At 44.1% G+C, this 19,894-nt stretch overlaps 1 protein-coding gene across 1 annotated transcript in view; it reads left to right on the forward strand.

Moving 5' to 3' along the window:
* The first annotated feature begins 7,310 nt into the window (after window positions 1–7,310).
* The window catches only part of HFM1 (helicase for meiosis 1), a 63,633-nt gene continuing 51,049 nt past the window's right edge, over window positions 7,311–19,894 (forward strand). The window contains 7 exon segments of the mRNA XM_063133395.1: window positions 7,311–7,372; window positions 8,268–8,386; window positions 9,735–9,846; window positions 11,270–11,529; window positions 13,103–13,150; window positions 15,023–15,093; window positions 18,860–18,992. Coding sequence (XP_062989465.1) covers window positions 7,311–7,372; window positions 8,268–8,386; window positions 9,735–9,846; window positions 11,270–11,529; window positions 13,103–13,150; window positions 15,023–15,093; window positions 18,860–18,992 — 805 coding nt within the window.

Here is a 19,894-nt window from a genome sequence, read left to right on the forward strand (position 1 = left end):
CTTTGTCGGGAAACGGGACTTCCCAGGCTTAGGAGGGGTCGCTAGCCTGGGAATTTTGGGGGCAGAGGCAGGTGTGCCTCATGCAGAACCTAGAAAAGACCCTCTACTGGTCTCAGCAACGTTGTCAGAGGAGCAGGCTCAGGGGTGTGCAGTGGGAGTTATGGTTGACTCTGGAGCATCCAGCAATTTTATGGACTGGGCATTTGCTTCCCAACACAATTTCACACTAGAGCCGCTGGCAGAGCCGAGGCAGGTGGAGACAATTGATGGGCGACTTTTAAAATCAGGGCCAGTTACACACCAGACCACTCTGTTGAGGCTGGAGATCCAGGGGCATGTGGAGCGCCTACGTTTCTATGTGGCAGCAGTACCACATTTTGCAGTGGTTTTGGGGATGCCATGGCTCACGCAGCATGATCCCCATATTTCATGGGGTCGGCGGGAAGTACTTTTTGCTTCACCCTATTGTCAAGAACATTGTTGGCCAGAGCAGGTGCAGGCAGCCGTGGCAGTGGTTCCAAGATCTGCGGCCGCAGATCTTCCAGCAAAGTATGCTGAATTTGCGGATGTTTTTGACAAAAAGGAGGCGGATAGGCTTCCACCGCATAGGCCATATGACTGCACCATTGATTTGTTACCAGGGGCCTCTATACCAGCAGGGCGCATTTATTCCCTTTCAGAACCAGAGTTGGCGGTTTTACGGGAATTTTTGGAGACCAACATACAGAAGGGGTTTATTCGCCCTTCTAAGTCGCCTGCAGGCGCACCCGTATTCTTTGTACGCAAAAAGACAGGGGATTTGCGTCTCTGTAATGATTATAGAGGTCTGAACCGCATCACAGTGCGTAACCGCTACCCCTTACCATTAATTCCAGAACTTTTGGAGCGCCTGCGACATGCGAAGGTTTTTACCAAATTAGATCTTCGCGGGGCTTATAATTTGGTGAGAATCAAGGAAGGGGACGAGTGGAAGACTGCTTTTCAGACCAGATATGGGCACTATGAATATACGGTGATGTCGTTCGGATTATGCAACGCCCCAGCCGTATTTCAGCATTTTGTTAATGACATTTTCAGGGACTACCTGGATCGCTTTGTTATTATTTATCTGGATGATTTTTTGATTTTTTCCCCCAATCAGGAGGCGCATGATGCTCATGTTAAGGCAGTCTTGCAGAGACTTCGTGAGCACAGGTTGTACGCAAAATTAGACAAATGTGCGTTCGATCTCACGGAAGTGGACTTTTTAGGTTATAAGATCTCTGCAAAAGGAGTGGCGATGGATCACGCCAAGGTCGAAGCGGTCCTGTCCTGGCAGTCTCCTAGGACTCGAAAGGAGGTGCAGCGCTTTTTGGGTTTCGCGAATTTTTACCGGCGCTTTATTCCAGAGTTCGCGACTCTGGCGGAACCCATCACCCAGTTGCTGAGGGGCAAGACGGGGTTTCGGTGGACACCAGCAGCACAGGTAGCTTTCGAGCAGCTGAAGCAGCGGTTTACGGCAGCCCCAATTTTGCAGCATCCAGATCCACGTAAACCGTTTGTGGTGGAGACGGATGCGTCAGATGTCGCCGTAGGTGCAGTTCTGCTGCAGGCAAGTACAGCAGACTGTGGGTGGTTGCCTTGTGCGTTTTTTTCTAGGCAGCTTACTCCACCAGAAAGAAACTACACCATCTGGGAGAAGGAGCTCTTGGCAGTAAAGGCGGCCTTCGAGGTGTGGCGTCATCTGTTGGAGGGGGCGGAGTATCCAGTAGAGGTTCGAACCGATCACCGGAATCTGGAGTATCTACAAACAGCCCGGAAGCTGACACAAAGGCAGAAGCGCTGGGCTTTGTTTTTTGGGCGTTTCAACTTTCGGTTGAAATATGTTCCTCGGGCCCAAAATCGCCAGGCTGATGCCTTGTCCCGCAAGCCGGAGTATGCAGCGCAGACGGAGAGGGAGGTGCGGTCAACGATCCTGCGACCCGAACATTTTGCAGCAGCGCAGGTGCCCCCGACTTTGAGGGAACAGATTCGCCAGGTGCAGGGGCAGGACGCGTTGGTGCGGGAACAGGCAGCAGGAGGGGCCAAGGCACCGTTTCACATAAGAGACGGGCTCCTATATCACCGAGGTCGTTTGTATGTGCCAGCAGGGGTGTGTAGGGACTCAGTGTTACAGCTGTGCCATGACAGCCGACCGGCCGGACATTTTGGCATATACAAGACTTTGCACCTGCTATCTAGAGACTTTTGGTGGCCGAGGGTGCAAGCAGATGTGGCTCGGTACGTCCAGAGCTGTCCGGTGTGCCATCGGGCAAAGGACATAAGGGGGCGACCGGCAGGCTTGCTACATCCGTTGCCTACACCTGTGGGTCCATGGCGGGTGATTTCAATGGACTTTATTACAGACTTGCCATTGTCTGCGGGACACACCACTATATTTGTAGTGGTCGATCTTTTTTCAAAGATGGCACATTTTGTCCCGTGTCCAGGGTTACCAACCGCCCAGGAGACTGCTCGATTGTTCGTGGACAATGTGTTCAGGTTACATGGACTGCCGGAGGGGATTGTCTCGGATCGGGGAGCGCAATTTACGGCACGTTTTTGGAAGGCGGTGATGCAGGTTTTGGACATCAAAGCGCATATGTCATCAGCCTTTCATCCGCAAACAGATGGCCAGACAGAGCGGACAAATGGCACGTTAGAGCAATACCTCCGATGTTACTCTAACTATCAACAAGACAATTGGGCGGGGTTGCTTCCCTTGGCGGAATTCGCCTATAATAATTCTGTGCACGCCTCAACGCAGCAGACACCGTTCTTTGCAACCAGTGGTATGCATCCACGGTGGTTTCCGGCGGTGGTGCCCGCTACCAAGGTTCCTGCAGCAGATCAATGGTTGCAGGAATTACAGGCAGTGCAATCCATGGTGCAGGAGCAGCTGCAGGTGGCCAAAGAGGCCTACAAGGTGGGCGCTGATCGGAGGAGGCAGGAGGGGCCGGCAATCACGGTTGGTGACCGGGTGTGGTTATCAACACGGAATCTTCCACGGCATCGACCCTGCCGGAAGTTGGATGCACGCTTTATGGGTCCATTTTTAGTAACAGCACAGATTAATCCGGTGGCGTTCCGCTTACAGCTGCCTCGGACTTTCCGGATTCACCCTGTGTTTCACCGTTCTCTATTGGTTCCAGCAGCAGGGGTGAGGCCGGATGCTGGGTCAAAGGCTCCTCCAGTCCCAGTGTTAGTGGATGGGGAGGAGGAGTATGAAGTGGCACAAGTCTTGGACTCACGGAAACATCAAGGGCGTTTGCAGTACTTAATTGACTGGCTGGGTTATGGGCCAGAAGAGCGCTCCTGGGAGAATGCTGGGGATGTGCATGCTCCTCTCTTGGTGCAGGACTTTCACCTTAACTACCCTTCCAAGCCAGGCCCAGCTAGGGCGGCAGGAGGGGATTATGGAGAGGGGAGTAGTGTAAGGAATGGTGAGTTGTCTGAGGATGAGGACTCTGGGGATGAGCAGCCACAGGCGGGACCCAGTACCAGCTTGGCTGATCAACAGCCAGCAGAGGCCTCATCCAGTGCAGACTTAGAAGAGGAGCAAACAGACTTGTTACACGTGCCCTCGTTCAAACAGCAAAGGGCAGAGAAGGAGGCGTTACGTCGATCTAAGCGGATTGCTAATAAACGCCAGCTGAACAAGGAACAGCTGTGAGGCTGAGCTGGTGTATTTAGATAGCAGTCTGCAGACCAGGAAATTGTCAGAGCTTATCTGGTTTGCCTGGGAGAAGCTCTGGACCGTGTACCCGTGACCGTGCCGTGTTCCTGCCGTGTTGTATCGTTTTGGACTCTGGACTTCTTGGACCTCGTGACTCTCTCCTGCCCTTTGGAATCTGGACTGGCTTATGGATTTTCGTGACTCTCTCGTACCCTCACTGACATCTGGAATGCTTTATGGACTGCCTTTGTGTTTTGCGTAAGCAACCAGCAATTGCTCTATGTATTTCTGTTTCAGCTGTGTGACCAATACACCTTATTAGTTACTTCTTTAATTGCTGTGTTTGCTGTTTCTTGGCGTGCTTCCCAGTCTGGGCACTCTGCCCAAAGAGATAAGCAAAAGTGGCTGGTTTCAGACCGGCTTCTTCAGGACATCTCTCTCTAACAATGGCATGTATTATTACACAGCTCTTCTTTACTGACATAGAAATATGTCAGTAAAGGAGAGCTGCGTATATGGTACGTACTTAAACTATGGAATTCATTATCACAAGATAAGATGTAGTGATGGCCAACGATTTGGATGGCTTTAAAATGGATAAATTCCTGGAGGAGAAGGCTATCAATGGCAACTAGTCATGAGGGCTATTTGCTACTTCTAGTATCAGAGGCTTCTAGATACTTCTAGTATCAGAGCCATGTTCCACCTGTTGCTGTGGAACATGGTTGGGAGGGTGCTGTTGCACTCATGTTCTGCTTGTGGGTTCCTGGTCAACAGCTGGGGCATGTCTAGTCCACAAGGGTGTAGGGGGAGGATTGCAGACTCTCCGGCTTCCGCGATCCTCCCGGGGATATCCAGACGGCCAAGCGGCATCCCGGAAGGACATCATGGTTGCCATTTTTTTAAAAAACGAGAGGAGTGCACATGTGCTCCTCCACCAAAGGTAAGAAAAAATAAATAAAAACACCCAATCCCACTTCCCCATCCCACCCCACCCCCAATGGGCACAGAGTGCCTCAAGAGCTCCGTGTCCCATGCCCGGTTCCCGCCTCCTCACGTTTACTTGCGAGGAGCTGGGATGAAACGGGGACAGCCGCCCACACCTCCCGCAGTCGCGGGATGACTGAGGGAAAAATCGGGCTAAAAGCCGTCCCAGTTATCTTGGGGAAATGGAAGGATCATCCATCCCTGCCCCCAGGATCCCCTGTGTGTCATGTGGACGCACAGGGAAGTTCCCTGGACAATCCCCGTGATAAGGCATGGTGTAGACATGCCCCTGGTTGGCCACTGTGTGAACAGAGTGCTGAACGAGATGGACCCTTGGTCTGATCCAGCATGACTCCTCTTATGTTCTTGAATACATCGCAAAGAGGACTTACCACCATTGCTTTTCTTCCAGTGGGTTATCCTAAATTTCCTCCCACCCTCAAAATTGGTTGTGACTGATATTCCAGTACCAAACCCATCACCTCTCTAATAATCCCACCCCCACCCCCAATGCTTTGGTGGACTGTCTGCCTTTTTAAAAATTCCATGTGTACATTTATGCCATTTGATGTGCATCCCTTTCTATTACCACGCCAAAAAACTACTGTTCCAAAGAGATGGAGAAAGGTGAGTGCCCTTTCAAAGGAGCTCCAATGCTCAAGGTATAGTTTTGCAGATGCCGTATTATTTATTTATCTATTTGAAATAGTTTTCCGCTGCTCCTCAGTCAAAAAGGCTCCCAGAGTGCCTTACATACAGTCAAGAAGACAGACCATCCCTGCCTGCAAGCTTACAATTTTAAAAGACAGAACACACAAGGAAAAAGTAATGGAGAGGGAAGAGTGAATAACCCAATAGTGGGGAATCTATTTTGCTTTTTACTCCAGTTGGAGCCAGAGGCAAAATAGTGTAGGTGTAGGTGGGGTGAGACTCACTATTAGTGAATCACTATTAGTGAATAGTGTGAGTGTAGGTGGGGTGAGAGTCACTATTATAATTTAGGAACAAGAATTCCTCTGAGCATATCCTGAGCTAGCTTTATGACAATAACATAAGACAAGCTACTGGAAGGACAGGCACAGAGCAAGCAGCTAACTAGGACAGTGTAAAAGCCAGAACGGAAAGGGCCAGAAGGGACCTTTAGAAAACTATGCCAAAAAACAAATTATCCCTACTCAAGGGTTCATTCTTAAACTGCTCAAAATGGTGACTCCCCCTTGTAACTCATTTGTGCTTATCTCCACAGCTCTTGAACAACTAAAGTAGCCTTCTCCAACCTGAAGCCCTCCAGCATATCTGGAGGGCATCAGGTCGGCGAAGGCTGAGTTAAGGAGCCAGTTGTACCTTTGAAGCTTTGAACAAGGCAAAATATTCTCCCCTAGATTTGCTCAACAAAGCTTATAGAATACTGGGAAGACCAGCATTGAGTAAAGAACTACACCTCCCAGAATTCCTTCCCAAAGCTTCCTTTATCACCATGAAGGCATTTTTTTCTTCTCCCTTCCTTTGACTCTTTCTAAAAGTTCCTTAAAAGGGTAATAGTTCCTGACCTTTAGTGATAAGACAGATGACAGAAAGTGCACTATTAGCTGGGGGAACAGACAGTCCTTCTGTATGAAAAGGGGAACCACGTTTCTTCAAAAAAAAGGGAAAAAAAGAAAAGAAAAGGGGGGAGCTGATGATTTAAAATATGGACAGTTATTTGAAGTGCTTGGCGCCTCAGCTTTCACCTTTTCAAGGTTGCCAGTAGAGACCAGGAAAACTACTTGAGAGGGCATTTAATTTAACTTCTCCTACTGAGGTGGGAGGGAGAATTGCAGTCTTGGGGCTGTATTCCACCCAAAGCTATGAAGCCAGTTAGTTACTTTAAAAACAGAACAGTCCTTCACTTTGAACTCATCTGGGCCTGCTTTTAGTTTGAATTTATTTGACCCAAGAAGCTGGATGTATCACAAAGACAAATATTGTCACCTTAATTAAACTAAAGAAAGGGCTGCCACTTTCCCCAAGTAGGTAAATGAACCTGATGGAAATGTATATGGGTGTTCATATTCATTCAGTTCAATATAATAAATTTCAAAATGGCTGCTTGCCACTTAGCTCTGCTTTTCCTCTGAGGGGGGACATACAATTAGGGGAATATTTCATGAATCATTTAAGGCTCCTTTGCTTGGGTGGAAATTCTAAAGAAGAAAATTCATGTAAGAAAAACTATACAGAAATTACTGTTGTCCTTACATTAAAAAACGTATGAGTATATTTTCTGTGTGTGTAGAGAGTGGAGCAGAGGTTAGATTGTCAGACTGGGGAGACCCAGGTTCAAATCCCTGTTAAGTCTTGAAGCTGAGTGCGTGTCCTTGGGTAGTTACTAGCTCTCAGCTGATCTACCTCACAGGGTTAAAATGGTGGAGTGAAGGTCATGTACATCACCTTGAGGTCTTGGGAGGAAAGGTGGGATAAAAACGTTACAAATACATACATACAGTTAATATACACTGTATGTAAATTACAGTGATGTACACTGATGGTGCTATATAAATAATAATAATAATAATAATAATAATAATAATAATAATAATTTTGTGGTTTCTTACAGTTTATTGCGCATTCAACATCTCATTCCAATACAATGGCAGACTCTGCCTTTTCTTTGGATGATTTGTTCTTTGAAGGACCAGGTGGAAAGCAAAAGTAGGTTTGTCCTTTGGTGTGATTTAGTGAACAATACTTGCTTTTTGAGGGTGGTGGTGGTAGAAGTAATTGGGCGGTAGTTAATTTTTGGATCTTTAATGACTACATGGCTTCAATAAAATGAAATAAGGATTTTCACTTTCACCCAGCCTTAATAACTGAATCTCTCTATTCCGGAATATTTCAGTGCTTTTAAAAATAATTGGTATTTCTTATTTTCATCCTTATTTCATAGACTGTAATGCACAACCCTAGACATTTGTCCCAATAATAATTAATTAATTAATTACTATTTTTTGTATGATTTGTTTTTTTTTTTGTATGATTTGTTATTTTTGTTAGTTGGTGTGGTATAATGTTTGGAGTGTCGGACTAGGTCTTGGGAGATCCAGTTTCTAGTCCTTCTTTGGCTATGAAACTCACTGGGTGAGTTTGGGCCAATCACTGACTCTCTGTCTAATGTACCTCACAGGTTGTGATGATAAAAGGGAGAGGAGTATTATGTAAGGCATCTTAGGTTCCTTGTAAGAGGAAAAAAGCTGGGATGTCAAGGTAGTTATAAATGTCTCCTTCTTTTGAAGAGGGCTTCCATACCTAAAGATACCTATAATGTAGAATACTCGTGCATAGTAGTAGTAGTAGTGCATAGTAGTAGAATATCTCAGAGTATTGGGAATAATCAGGGTGCAGTTGTGGCTCAGTGCATATGAAATTAACTTTTAACTGAAGTGGATTAACAGAAGCCTTACATTTTAAATATAACATTTTTCAAGTGTAATGTTAAAAGGGATAATTTAGAAGTGACACAACAGTCAATATGTTCTCCTGTGGTTTGTCATTAATTTGGTAGGAAATGCTTACAGTTTTTTGTTTCATGTTAATATATTGGAAACAGATATCTAGAAAATGAAGAGCCAACAAACTGGTATCTTGCATCTGTTCAATCTGCTTTTGAAATTCCACCTACTCAAGAGCTACAAATGGAATTGGAAATAAATAACAAAAAAGGTAAATGTTTTGTGGTTAATTTTAGTATGAGGAAGTATAGTTCTTCAAAACGAATACACAATTACTTTCTTCAAATGTTATTACCTTTGTCTACTTTCTCTGAAGTACAGAGTGAGTTGAACTGAGGCCAAATTAAACTATACAAAATGCACATCACGCAAATCATCTAGTTCAACCCTCAATACCAGTCTCATCATGATGTGATGTAAAGCAGTCTATTCTAGGTGGCAAATTTCACAGAGAGCAAATTTCTTTTTCTGTCTCTATTCTGTGTATTAAAAATGAGCTTCAGCCCAGAGTGCTTTTGCGTGTGGGAGGGGGCACCTTTTTTTCTTTTTGGTTTAGGTATAAAAAGGCAGGCTTGAGGTGGACGTAGCTAGCTCTCTGATGTTAGAATAATGTGGGCTGCAGACAATAGTAGGTAGCAGTTCACAGTAAATAGGATAAATGCATTCAGGAGCTTAAGTTAAACAACAGCAAGCATTAAACATGTGGCAAGTTCAAAGCACATTATAGCAGTTTCCACAGTGTGAATGGCTCCAATTATATACTGGGAGAGATTTTCAGAGCATGATAACGTTCCACACCCTTGATATGTGCGAGATGTTTTGTTTTGAAAAGAAGGTAAAAGTTATTTCTCTATGTGAGAACTCTTTTTAAATGTCACTATTACATAACACTGTTGGCATTGTGCTACAGTACTTTACGCTTGAACAACATAATTTACGTTAGCAGCTGTCGTGCCCCGTTGGATACTGCCCTGTGTGTGTTTTTACCATGTAAAGTAACACCTTTGTTTTTAACCAAAAGTTAGTGATTTGTAATCTCACACATGAGCTTCCATAGCATATTTAAAACTTTAGATGATATGTTATGCTGTTTTGTATGAGCTGGGGCATGCTGGGAGTTGTAGGCCTTTCTTCTGTCTAAACCTGCCAATGATTGTGCCTTAAATCTAGTATCTGTTATGGGATACTTGAGGTCTAGGAATCTTTTTGGGATGCATTACTCAAATGCATAGAAAATATGGCTTCTGTGTCAATGACCATGAAACAAAAGACAAAAGCAAATGAGATCTTCTATGGATGGCAGTGGCAAACAGGGAAAGCACAATAAAATAATGTGAATAAGAAGATGAAGTTTGATTCACTTTACACAAGTTTTATTGAACTGACAGATGATTGGTAGGCATCATAATCTGTATATTTTTTTGCATTCACAAAGAGAATTATATGCCATCTTTTATGAGCATTACTGAAAGATAAAATTCTAAAGGCATGAACTTTGCTATGAATTCTAAAAAGCAAAGCCTATAGGTGTTCAATTAGGGGAGGTAGATAAAAGTCATTTTCAGGCCAATAGTCAAATTAATTTCATTGTTTCTCCTTGACCTTGATTAATAAAGTATAAATAAATTTTCCAGAAGGGGATGGTGATGAAAGTGCCTGCTCAGCATTCAGGAAAAGGTAGGACTTTTTTTTAGCCAATTATAATAATTCATCAAATATCAGAACCATATTATTTTAGATACATTTGTCAAAGACTGAATTTTTGATCTTTGAAATGAAAGTGCTTAATAGGGCTCTAGGCAGTTGCGTTAATATTCTTTTGAATGTAAGAAAAACTGGGATAGTTCCTTTTGGCAATGTTTTAATACAGTAATTAGATTTGCTCTAGGCACAACGCTTTTTTACAAAGATTTAAACACAGGATTTAGTTTATTACTTTAGTTAAGAGGCAGCTGACTTACTACCACATGCACTTTTAAAATCCTGCACAAAGACACAGTCCTGCGGCATGTTACACATCAATTAGCTTATTTTTATACTTTTAAGCTATCACAGGACTCATGTATACAATCCAGTTCCTTTAAATGTAAATCACAAAATTCATATTACTTTAATGGTAGTGGATTAAAACTTTGCCAATTTGCTGCAGCTGACTACTCAGAAATTTGTCCTGAACATCCTGGTAACTTTAAGTGATGTGATGTACTTGGAAGCCAGCTAGATGATAATGAATGCTGATGCTCAACCTAATTCACAGATGTATGTGCCATTTCTTGGATGTGTGGTATGCAAGGAATTTCTCCCTATTTAAGTGCAAGGGTCACAAGTAATAAAAGTAAAAAGAAGCAAGGAATGAGTTAAAGTGAACAGTTTTGCCTCTTACAAAAAGAAGTATTACCTTCTGGTTACTTTTGAATTCTTCTTGTATTGTGTCTGTCCAGATACAGTATACTTTGTGACATACCTTGGGATATGCTGTGTTGTTCTCGAACGGCTCAATATGAGTGGTGTTGGATGTTATACTGAAGCAGGAAAAACAGATGTACAAAGTTTTCTGACAAATGTCTCCCAGCGGGAAGTCACACATCTTCCCTACGCTGCTGATGCATCTCACTGTGGGAGAGATGCAAAATGTCCTGCTTTGGAAGTTACATTAGAAGTGTCCAAAGCCACTACAACTTTCTTTTCTCTCAGAGTGACATTGTTTCTTTTATCTGTACTCAGCTATTTTAATTATGAAAAACAAAGAATTGATCTTGTCGTTCTAGGCCCAGGTTTGCACAACTTGTTTTCCTTCTAAGATGAATGTGACCCACTAGCCCTTTATTATGGGCCACCCAGGACTGAATTAATCTCCTACTTTTGTTGCCTGCCCAGGACTCATGGAACAGGAATATAGATATGTGGAACACCTGAGGCTGGTGGGCGGTGTTCAGCTTGGTTGGTCAAAAGTTGTGCAAGCCAGTTTTAAGTGAGTTTTTTTTAAAAAACAAAACAAAACCAGGTTTTGAAAAAGAAGCAATAGAAGCTATAATATACAATTGTCATATAAGTAGGTGTGTGTGTATTATATGAAAATATTCTTTTGCATTTCTTACAGCTTATTTAAACCAACCAATTATACATATGCAAATACAGACAATACAGAGAGCACCAATGCCAAGAAAGGAATTGGCACATACTGTAATATTACTAACAACAGAGAGGTAGAAAAAGAAGACCTCTGGAAAAAGAATATGCAGATAGCTCAGTATTCAGATTTTAATCTGCTTAGTGTAAATGATATTTTTTCTGCTTATGGAAATGGAATTGAAAAAGCTCAGTCATTTCCTTGTGTTTCAAAGGCTTCTAGCATGGAAGGTAAATTACACATTTTTTTCTGTAATGTTTTCCTACAAAAGGTATTTACAACACAAGCTTCATGCAATAACTATGAATAATGTATATTCATGAACAGAATAGTAGACAGAGTCAGGAAATACACAATAGTTAGTAATATAAAGTAAAGGATATAGTACTATTCATGTAGAAGGTCAGAAGCGAATTAAAAAAAAAAAGTCGTGAATCACAAAAAGGTACACCTAAGCCAGATAAGACGAAGTAATTATAATGGGGTGGAATTAAATGCAGGTCTCAAAGAGCTTAGTGCTCTGCTATTTTGAGGTCAACTAGGAAAACTGATGAAAAGAAAGCGATGCATTGTGCCTTCACATCTTCCCTCTTTCCTCTTCTGCTCCCCCACCCCCAATCAAATTTAATCTTGTTATGTTGCAGCAAAGAATTACTCCAGCAGTACACAAGCAATTCTTTATCTCCTTTTTTATACTGGCCTTAAACAGAGCCCCCGAGGCAGTGTGAAGGTGAATGAGAGCAAGAGATGTAGTAAGAAAGAGCTCTAGATAGCTGGGTGTGGTAGGAGACCAGCTAAGTTGGGAGAGGGCACATATTTGATGTCTCTGAAGAGACTTTTCACAGGCACTTCATGGAGCTAGAGAGGAGCAACAGACCTTGTGGAGTCAGCTCCTCCTGATGGGGCAGCCTAGTGAGCTGGCACAAAATATTTTAAGAAGCAATGAACTGGGTTTATTTCTCTTCTCTTCCCCCAAATGCTTCATCACTTCTCTTCCTCTGTGACGTATTTTGTTGATAGCTTTGTTGTACTGTAAAGTGCACAACCACACTATTGTGAAAAAGACCATACAGACCTCTTAGTTTGCATTCCTCAAATTGATTCCGGACCTTTGCCTACCCAAATAACCTTTTGAAGATTTCAGACTTCTGCCCTTGCTTTAAATGCTTGAATTGGTGTAGTCACCTGCGACATCAGTGTAACATTGTGCTTGGTGGGATTACATCCGTTCCTCAGCATGTCTGTTCACACACCAAGACTTGTGCTAGATTAAAAAAATAGCATTTATAGAATTTAGTACTATTTATACAACTAGTAATTAAGCTATTGGGTTGTACCTAGACTTAGAGTAGATCCTTTTAAATCAGTGGGACTTGATTTCAGTGGGACTACTCAAAGCATGACTACGTCTGCATACACCATTTTGTTTTTTATAGTTTTTTATTGATAATATAAATCAGGGTTGCTAAAATTCAGCCCCAGGAGCCAGATTCAACCCTCCTGTGGCCCCAATCCGGTTCTCTCGATCTGGGTTCCTCAGATGGCTATGCCCCTTTCTCTGACCACTAATCATTGGGTGGTTTCCTGGATTTTGTGCAGCTTCCCCACCCCCATTCTAAAAGGATGAAATGCCTTTTCTAAGGCTTAGTTACTGGCAATAAAAGCTTTAAGTTAAAATATGCTGGTAGTTTTACTCCCACCCCCATCACTTTGGCCCCTGAGAGCTTCTCCAAAATGGCCTGAAAGAGGTTCAACACCCTTGCTGTAAATAGTTATTAACAAAAACGTTCATTTATTCACTAGGAACATCTGAAAAAAACTTGACGGTTTTGAGGCCTGTCACTGAAATCCGTATCCTTTTATGTGATACAAATATAAAAGTATATTTTCTTGGTTGCAAAGGACACAAGCTATAATTCTTTTTAATATGCTTTCAAAATCCAGAAATTAATAATGTGAGTGGGGGATTCCTATATATGGCTATAATAGGGAAGCTAATTCATCAATCTCATTGTACTGTCAGGCTCAGGACAGGTCTTCCTGGTGTGCATCCCAAGTTGGACCTGAAGCCTGAAGAAGAAGTAGACCAGCCAAGACAGGAAGCAGGGAGAAAATTCTCCAAGACTTTCCTGGAGTCAAGGAGGAATCTTCCTAGGAGCTTATTGAGCAGGAGAAGATGAGATCATCTTCCCTCTCCCCCAACTCCCTGGGAACTCAGTCTTTGTTGGAGGAGGAGGGAGCGTTGGAGTTGATAGATCCCAGAGTCTGCCGCAGGGTCAAGTGGTTGGAGTTGAGAGGAGGTGGTTGGGTGGTCCACTAGGCTAGCCTCCCTGAAGGAGAGGTTTGGCAAAAACCTGTCAAGCATGGCGGGAAACTGTTCACTAGTTGATAGGCAACTGTCTTGCTTTGTTAGGCTACTTAAGGTAGCATTCACACTCCCTTCAGGTGTGAACAGATGTCTATTTACTGAATAAAGCTTTGTGGATTGCATGGAAGACCTCTTTAATGTCTCACATCTTGGCACCAGGGCTTGGCATCATGACATGTACTAATGGCCATGATCCAGAAGAAGAAACATGAGCACATCCATATTGTTGTGCCTCAGCTTGAAATAGAGCGGGAAGGAGGAACAGCTGAGCGTGGGAGCATTTGAGGAGTGGCTTTTCTCCAGCAATGAGGGAGTAGCCCATTTAGCTGCTGAACCTGTAATCAGACTGATACGGAAGCCGACTTTTGCCGTTTCATCTGGAAACACCTCAGCCTTTAAGCTCAGAAAAGTTGGCTTTGAGCCAAAAACACCAGCAGCCGATCAGCTGAGCCATCAAATTTCTCCGGAAGAGCTATGGGGCATTTCTGCTTCACCAGCAGGACCAGAGCAGCCGCTGCAGTTTGCAAAGCTTGAACGGCCGTCACTAGCTGATTGATTTGTCTCTGTAACTGTAGGTTCTCTTGTGCTAATTGCTCCATGATGAAAAACAAACTCAGTCTTTCTGCTGTTTCCTTTTGAAGAGGCTGGATGCAAGCTGTTGTAAATCACCAATTACAGAGATAAGAAAGCGAGAAATGTCAACAAGCAGTCCGTAGTCAAAAGCTGAAGTATCTGTCCAAAACCAGATCAACAATAGTGAAATCAGGAAAGGGTCAAGGCATAGTCAAAGTCTGGTCCAAGGTTAGGTTCAGGAGCTGGTAGGGAAGAACAACAATTGCTTCCAGCACTGCTCAGAGGCCCTTGCATGTCCTAAATAGGGATGGTGGTGATTAGGGATCGCATTTGCCTGCAGCCGGCTTCTTCTGCCTGTTGCTGGAGAAAAGCCACTCCTCAAACGCTCCCAGGCTCAGCTGCTCCTCCTTCCCGCTCTATCTCAAGCTGAGGCACAACACATATTCCCTATGATTGTGTGGCTTTAATTGACCACTAGCATAGACCATTGGGATGTTCTGCTGAAATAATGAATAATGTTTAGGTTTGATAAGTTAATCAGTACTTTTGCATATATTTCAGTGTTTCTTTCAGTTCTCCCCAAAATGTCTATTTCTTTCTGTGGATTATTTTTTTGGAAGGGGATTTTTGCACCTTCATAGTTTTTGGGAAGTGTTGTCTCCCTAGATGAAATCTCTTTTTAATGATTTTCCAGACAAACGTGTAAACGTTTCACACATATTTGAGTGTAAAAGTTGTATCCATTCTTCACTAAATGGTTTGGCTCCTTGATATGATTTTAGCTATTCAGTTTAGAAATATTTTCAAGGAGTTCCCTTATTTTAATTATATTCAGTCCAAGGCGCTGGATGATGTAAGTATGGAATAGTTTTAAATTATTATTCTTACATTTGTGGTAATTTATGTAGGAGTATTTCTTTGTTGCCAATTTCATAAAAACGATACATCAGTCAGCTGCTTTCATTGTTAGTCTATTCATTTCCATGTGACCACTCTGACTAGTATTAACATTGGATACAAGCCAATGCCTCATTCCCATTAACCAGCATGTACAGCTTGGCCGTGACTACACCAGCCGATAGTCTGGGCTGGTCACGGCTGAGTCCCTGTGTGTTTAAATGACACACAGGGACTCCTGGGGAGAGACAGGCATGGGTTTTCCCAAGGATAAACCCTGGGAAAACCTGATTCTTCCCGCGATCTTGGGATCGTCCCGAAACTGTGGGAGTTGTGGGTGCCCGTCTCGGCTTCTACCCTCCTCCCCTTGAGTAGTGGGGGTCAGTAGAGGAAAGGAGGCGGGACAGGGACATCGGGGGTGAGGTGGGGAGTGGGGTTGGGCCTTTTTTTTTTAACCTTAGGTTTTTTTTACCTCCTCTTCTTCTTTTTTTTAAAAGGCGTCCAGGACATCACATGGCTGTTTGGATGTGGGGTGACGATCCCGGAAGCAGTTAAGTCTGGGATGGTCTCCCCTGCATTCCTCTACATCCTTAGGTGTAGAAAGGGCCCTTGTGACCACCCCCACACCTAAGCTAAATGAAGTTCACCACCATGTACGGCAGCTTCCTAGAGGCATAACAGATTTCCTGTTCTTAGTGTTTGCATGGGACAGCAGAAAGAAGAGGGTATGAGATCAATAGTCTCAACATTTAACTTGATGTGCTAGCAAATTAAATATGTGCTCAAGGCAGCAAGCCTATACACACTTACCCGAGAGTAGGCGTTGTTGAACATTGTGGGATTTACTACAAATAAATATGCATAGTATTACATTGTAAGGTAAGTGCACTAAAAACTGCACCAGGAGAACATTACAAACCATGCCATTCCATGAGCATATTATGAGCAGATTAGTTATCTGAACTATTTAGCAGACTTGCTGCAGTCCTCATAATTTATGCTACAACTAATAATACTATTAATCAGGATGGGATTGCTATAAACCAGGTGTCCTGAAGAAGCCAGTCTGTAACCAGCCACTTTCGCTTATCTCTTTGGGCAGAGTGCCCAGACTGGGAAGCCCGCCAAGAATCAGACAACACAGCACTAAATGATAAATAATAATGTGTATTGAGCACACAAGTTAAACACAAAAGAGAACAGTCTTTAGTGCTCACGTAAAGTTCCAAGCCAATTCCATATAACAGTCCAGGGTTCAAAAGGCATGAGAGAGCAAGTCACCAGAGTCGATAAGCCAGTCCAAGTTTCAAAGGGCAGGAGAGAGTCACGGGGTCCAAGAAGTCCAGAGTCCAAAACGATCCAACAGGAACACAGCACGGTCAAGGGTACACGGTCCAGAGCTTCTCCCAGGCAAACCAGATAAGCTCTCACAATTTGCTGGCCTGCGCACTGCTACCTAAATACACCAGCTCAGCCTCACAGCTGTTCCTTGTTCAGCTGGCGTTTATTAGCAATCCGCTTGGATCGGCGTAAAGCCTCCTTCTCTGCCCTTTGCTGTTTGAATGAGGGCACGTGTAACAAGTCTGTTTGCTCCTCTTCTAAGTTTGCACTGGATGAGGCCTCTGCTGGCTGTTGATCAGCCAAGCTGGTACTGGGTCCTGCCTGTGGCTGCTCATCCCCAGAGTCCTCATGCTCAGACAACTCACCGTTCCTCACACCAGGGATGAGGAAACTCTTTTTAGCCAGAGGACTGAACTGAATTTTGAAGAATCTCTTGAAGGTCACATTCCAGTGGTGGGCGAGGCCAAAAATCCCAGCATGCATTGTAGCTTAAAGCTCTTACTGCTGGTAACTAAGCCTTTCATCCTTTTGCGAAGACTTTCAACCTTTTAGACAGGGCCGGCGCTACCATTAAGGCCAACTAGGCAGCCGCCTAGGGCACAGATGTCAGAGGGGCGCAGACTGCCCCCTCCACTCCTGGGGTCGGAGGTTTTGGGGGGTGGGGGCTTGGCTTGCGTGTGCCCCTGCATGGCCAGCCATTTCCTACAGCTGCCATCAGAGGCCCTGGAGAGGTGCTGCTTGTTTCTGCTGTCTGCAGGGGTGGGGGTGGGGTTGCTTGTTGCAAAACCCTTGGAGACGACCCGGAGGAGACGGAAGAGGAGCAGGCCAGGGGACAGCTGAAGGCTCTGTGGGCTGGGGAAGCAGGCGAGGAACAGTCCAAGAAACACCCCCTCACACACACCACCATGAGGTAGCCCCCCTCCCTGCCCGCGCCCAGAGCTCACCTTGCCTAGGGTGCAAAATAGTCTGGCACCAGCCCTGCTTTTAGAATGGGAGAAAAAAGAGCCAAAGGCTGGGAAATCTAACGATCCATCAGTGGTAGTCGTGGTGGGGAATGTAAGGGAACCCCTGGGGCGGGGGGGGGGGGGGAGAACAGGGACTGAAACCTCAGGAGAATCAGATTGGAACCCCAGGCCTGAGATTTCCCACCCCTGCTATACACGTTTTAGGGAATATCACCTTATTTTGATAATCAAGTAGCATATACCCAGTAGGCATGTTCTTTATAACATTGGAACTTTGCACAACTTCTAATGTCAAGGCTGCAATACTCTATCCATGGGCCCTTCCACACGCCGTACTGAAGGCGAATGCATGCGCCCCAAGTACGACCCCAAAACGATAGTGTGCACTACAGCCAGAAGAGACGGAGGAGGAGGCGGCTGGGGAATCCGGGCGCGTCCTTGCCGCCGCCGCCTCCCCGCCGGCCTCCTGCTGCCGGGGTAAGAGCGACCCGGGTCGGAGAGCTCGGCGGAGCTCTTACCCCGGCAGCAGGAGGCCGGCGGGGAGGCGGCGGCGGCAAGGACGCGCCCGGATTCCCCAGCCGCCTCCTCCTCCGTCTCTTCTGGCTGTAGTGCACACTATCGTTTTGGGGTTGTACTTGGGGCGCATGCATGCGCCTTCAGTACGACGTGTGGAAGGGCCCATGGCATGGTACCTGGGAGTAAGCCAGCCTTCTGCAACTTGGTACCCTCTAGATGTTTTGGACTACAACTGCCAGCATTCCTGATCATAGGCTGTACTGGCTATTGCTGCGGGGAGTTGAAGCCCAAAACATTTGGAGGGCACCAAGATGGGGAAATCCTGAGTAAGCCCTTTTAAAGTCTATGGAACTTATTTCTAAGTAGATGTATATAAGGTTGCGCTCTGTGCTACTTATAATTTATGGATGAATAAATGGCTAAAGGATGATTATTTGGAATTTATTCTGAAAATGATGCTGAAGAACAAATGCTACTGTATATTTTTAGTGATAGACCACTGGCAATGCCTATCATCCTCTATTTGAACTCCTCTCTCTTGAGACTTGAAAATTGGTTTTGTGTTAGTAACACTACTGCAAGCTTTGCTATATAATGGTCCTAGCTGTGCCATATATTCTCTGCAATTGCTCAGGGGCATATACCATGGAAAAAGTTTTGCTTCCATTGTATCTTTTTTCTTATTTTGCCATTGTGTAAAGTAAAAATTTAATAAAATATGATACATAAAACATTAGTCTCTAAAAAACAACAATGAGAATTGTGTCAGCTGTGATTTGCTGGCATGTGCATCAATACATTAGAAATTAGTAATTTGTTTGCAAAGTTTTCCAAGCATGTTAGTCAAAATAGATGCATTTGACTATTTTGCTATATTTACTTTTTGTTGCTCTTTTCTAGCTCCTTTACACAGACAGAAATTTTGTGATCTGCGCACCAACTGGTTCTGGAAAAACTGTAATGTTTGAGCTTGCAATTACCAGGTTATTAATCAAGGTGCCAATGCCTTGGTCAAATATTAAAATTGTCTATGGTGAGTATGCTATGCTACATGTAAATGTAATTGTTGTTGAACCAATTGGTAAGAGTGGCCACAGTGCTGTCAGGCTAAATCTATATTTAAGTGGGAAGTTCAACATAGTCACATTTGACTTCAAAAAAGAAAAATTCTCTAAAATGAGGGAACTGGTAAAAAGGAAGTTGAAAGGAGGAGTCAAGAGGGTTAGACCTCTTAAAATGCAAGGAAGTTACTCAAACCCATAATAACAGAGGCTCAGCTAAAATGTATACCACAGGCAGGAGGGTGCTGTTGCACTGTTTCCTGCTTTGTTGGTCCCTGGTCGACAGCTGGTTGGCCACTGCACGAACAGAGTGCTGGGCTACATGGACCTTCGGTCTGATCCAGCTTGGCACTTCTTAGGTTCTTAAGGTAGCACCAGGTCCAAGTGGTCACCAGCACGGTTAACTAGCAGTGTCAAGGAAGCTATTATAGAAAAGAGGGCTTGATTCAGAAAATGGAAGTCTTGCCCAAGTGAGGAAAATAAAAGGGAACACAAGCTTGCACAAAGGAGATGCAAGCAGACAATAACGGATGCAAAAAAGTATTTTGAAGAGCATATTGCTAACAGTATCAAGGCCAACAATAAAGAATCATTAAAATATATCAGAAGCAGGAAACCAACAAGGGAAGCAGTTGCACTACTGGCTGACAATGGATTTAAGGGAGTACTAAGGAGGGCAGAGAGATTGCAGAGAAAGCTGAACGAATTCTTTGCATCAGTGTTGACTGCAGAAGATATAGGGCAGATACTTGTGCCTGACCTGATATTTTCAGGAAGGGAATCTGAGGAACTGAGGCAAATAGTGGTGACAAAAGATGAGGTTCTCAACCTTATTGACAAAAGCAAATAAATCACCAGGCTCAGATGGTATCCA

Source organism: Elgaria multicarinata, chromosome 1 (assembly GCF_023053635.1).
Source record: "Elgaria multicarinata webbii isolate HBS135686 ecotype San Diego chromosome 1, rElgMul1.1.pri, whole genome shotgun sequence".
Taxonomy (NCBI): Eukaryota; Metazoa; Chordata; class Lepidosauria; order Squamata; family Anguidae; genus Elgaria; species Elgaria multicarinata.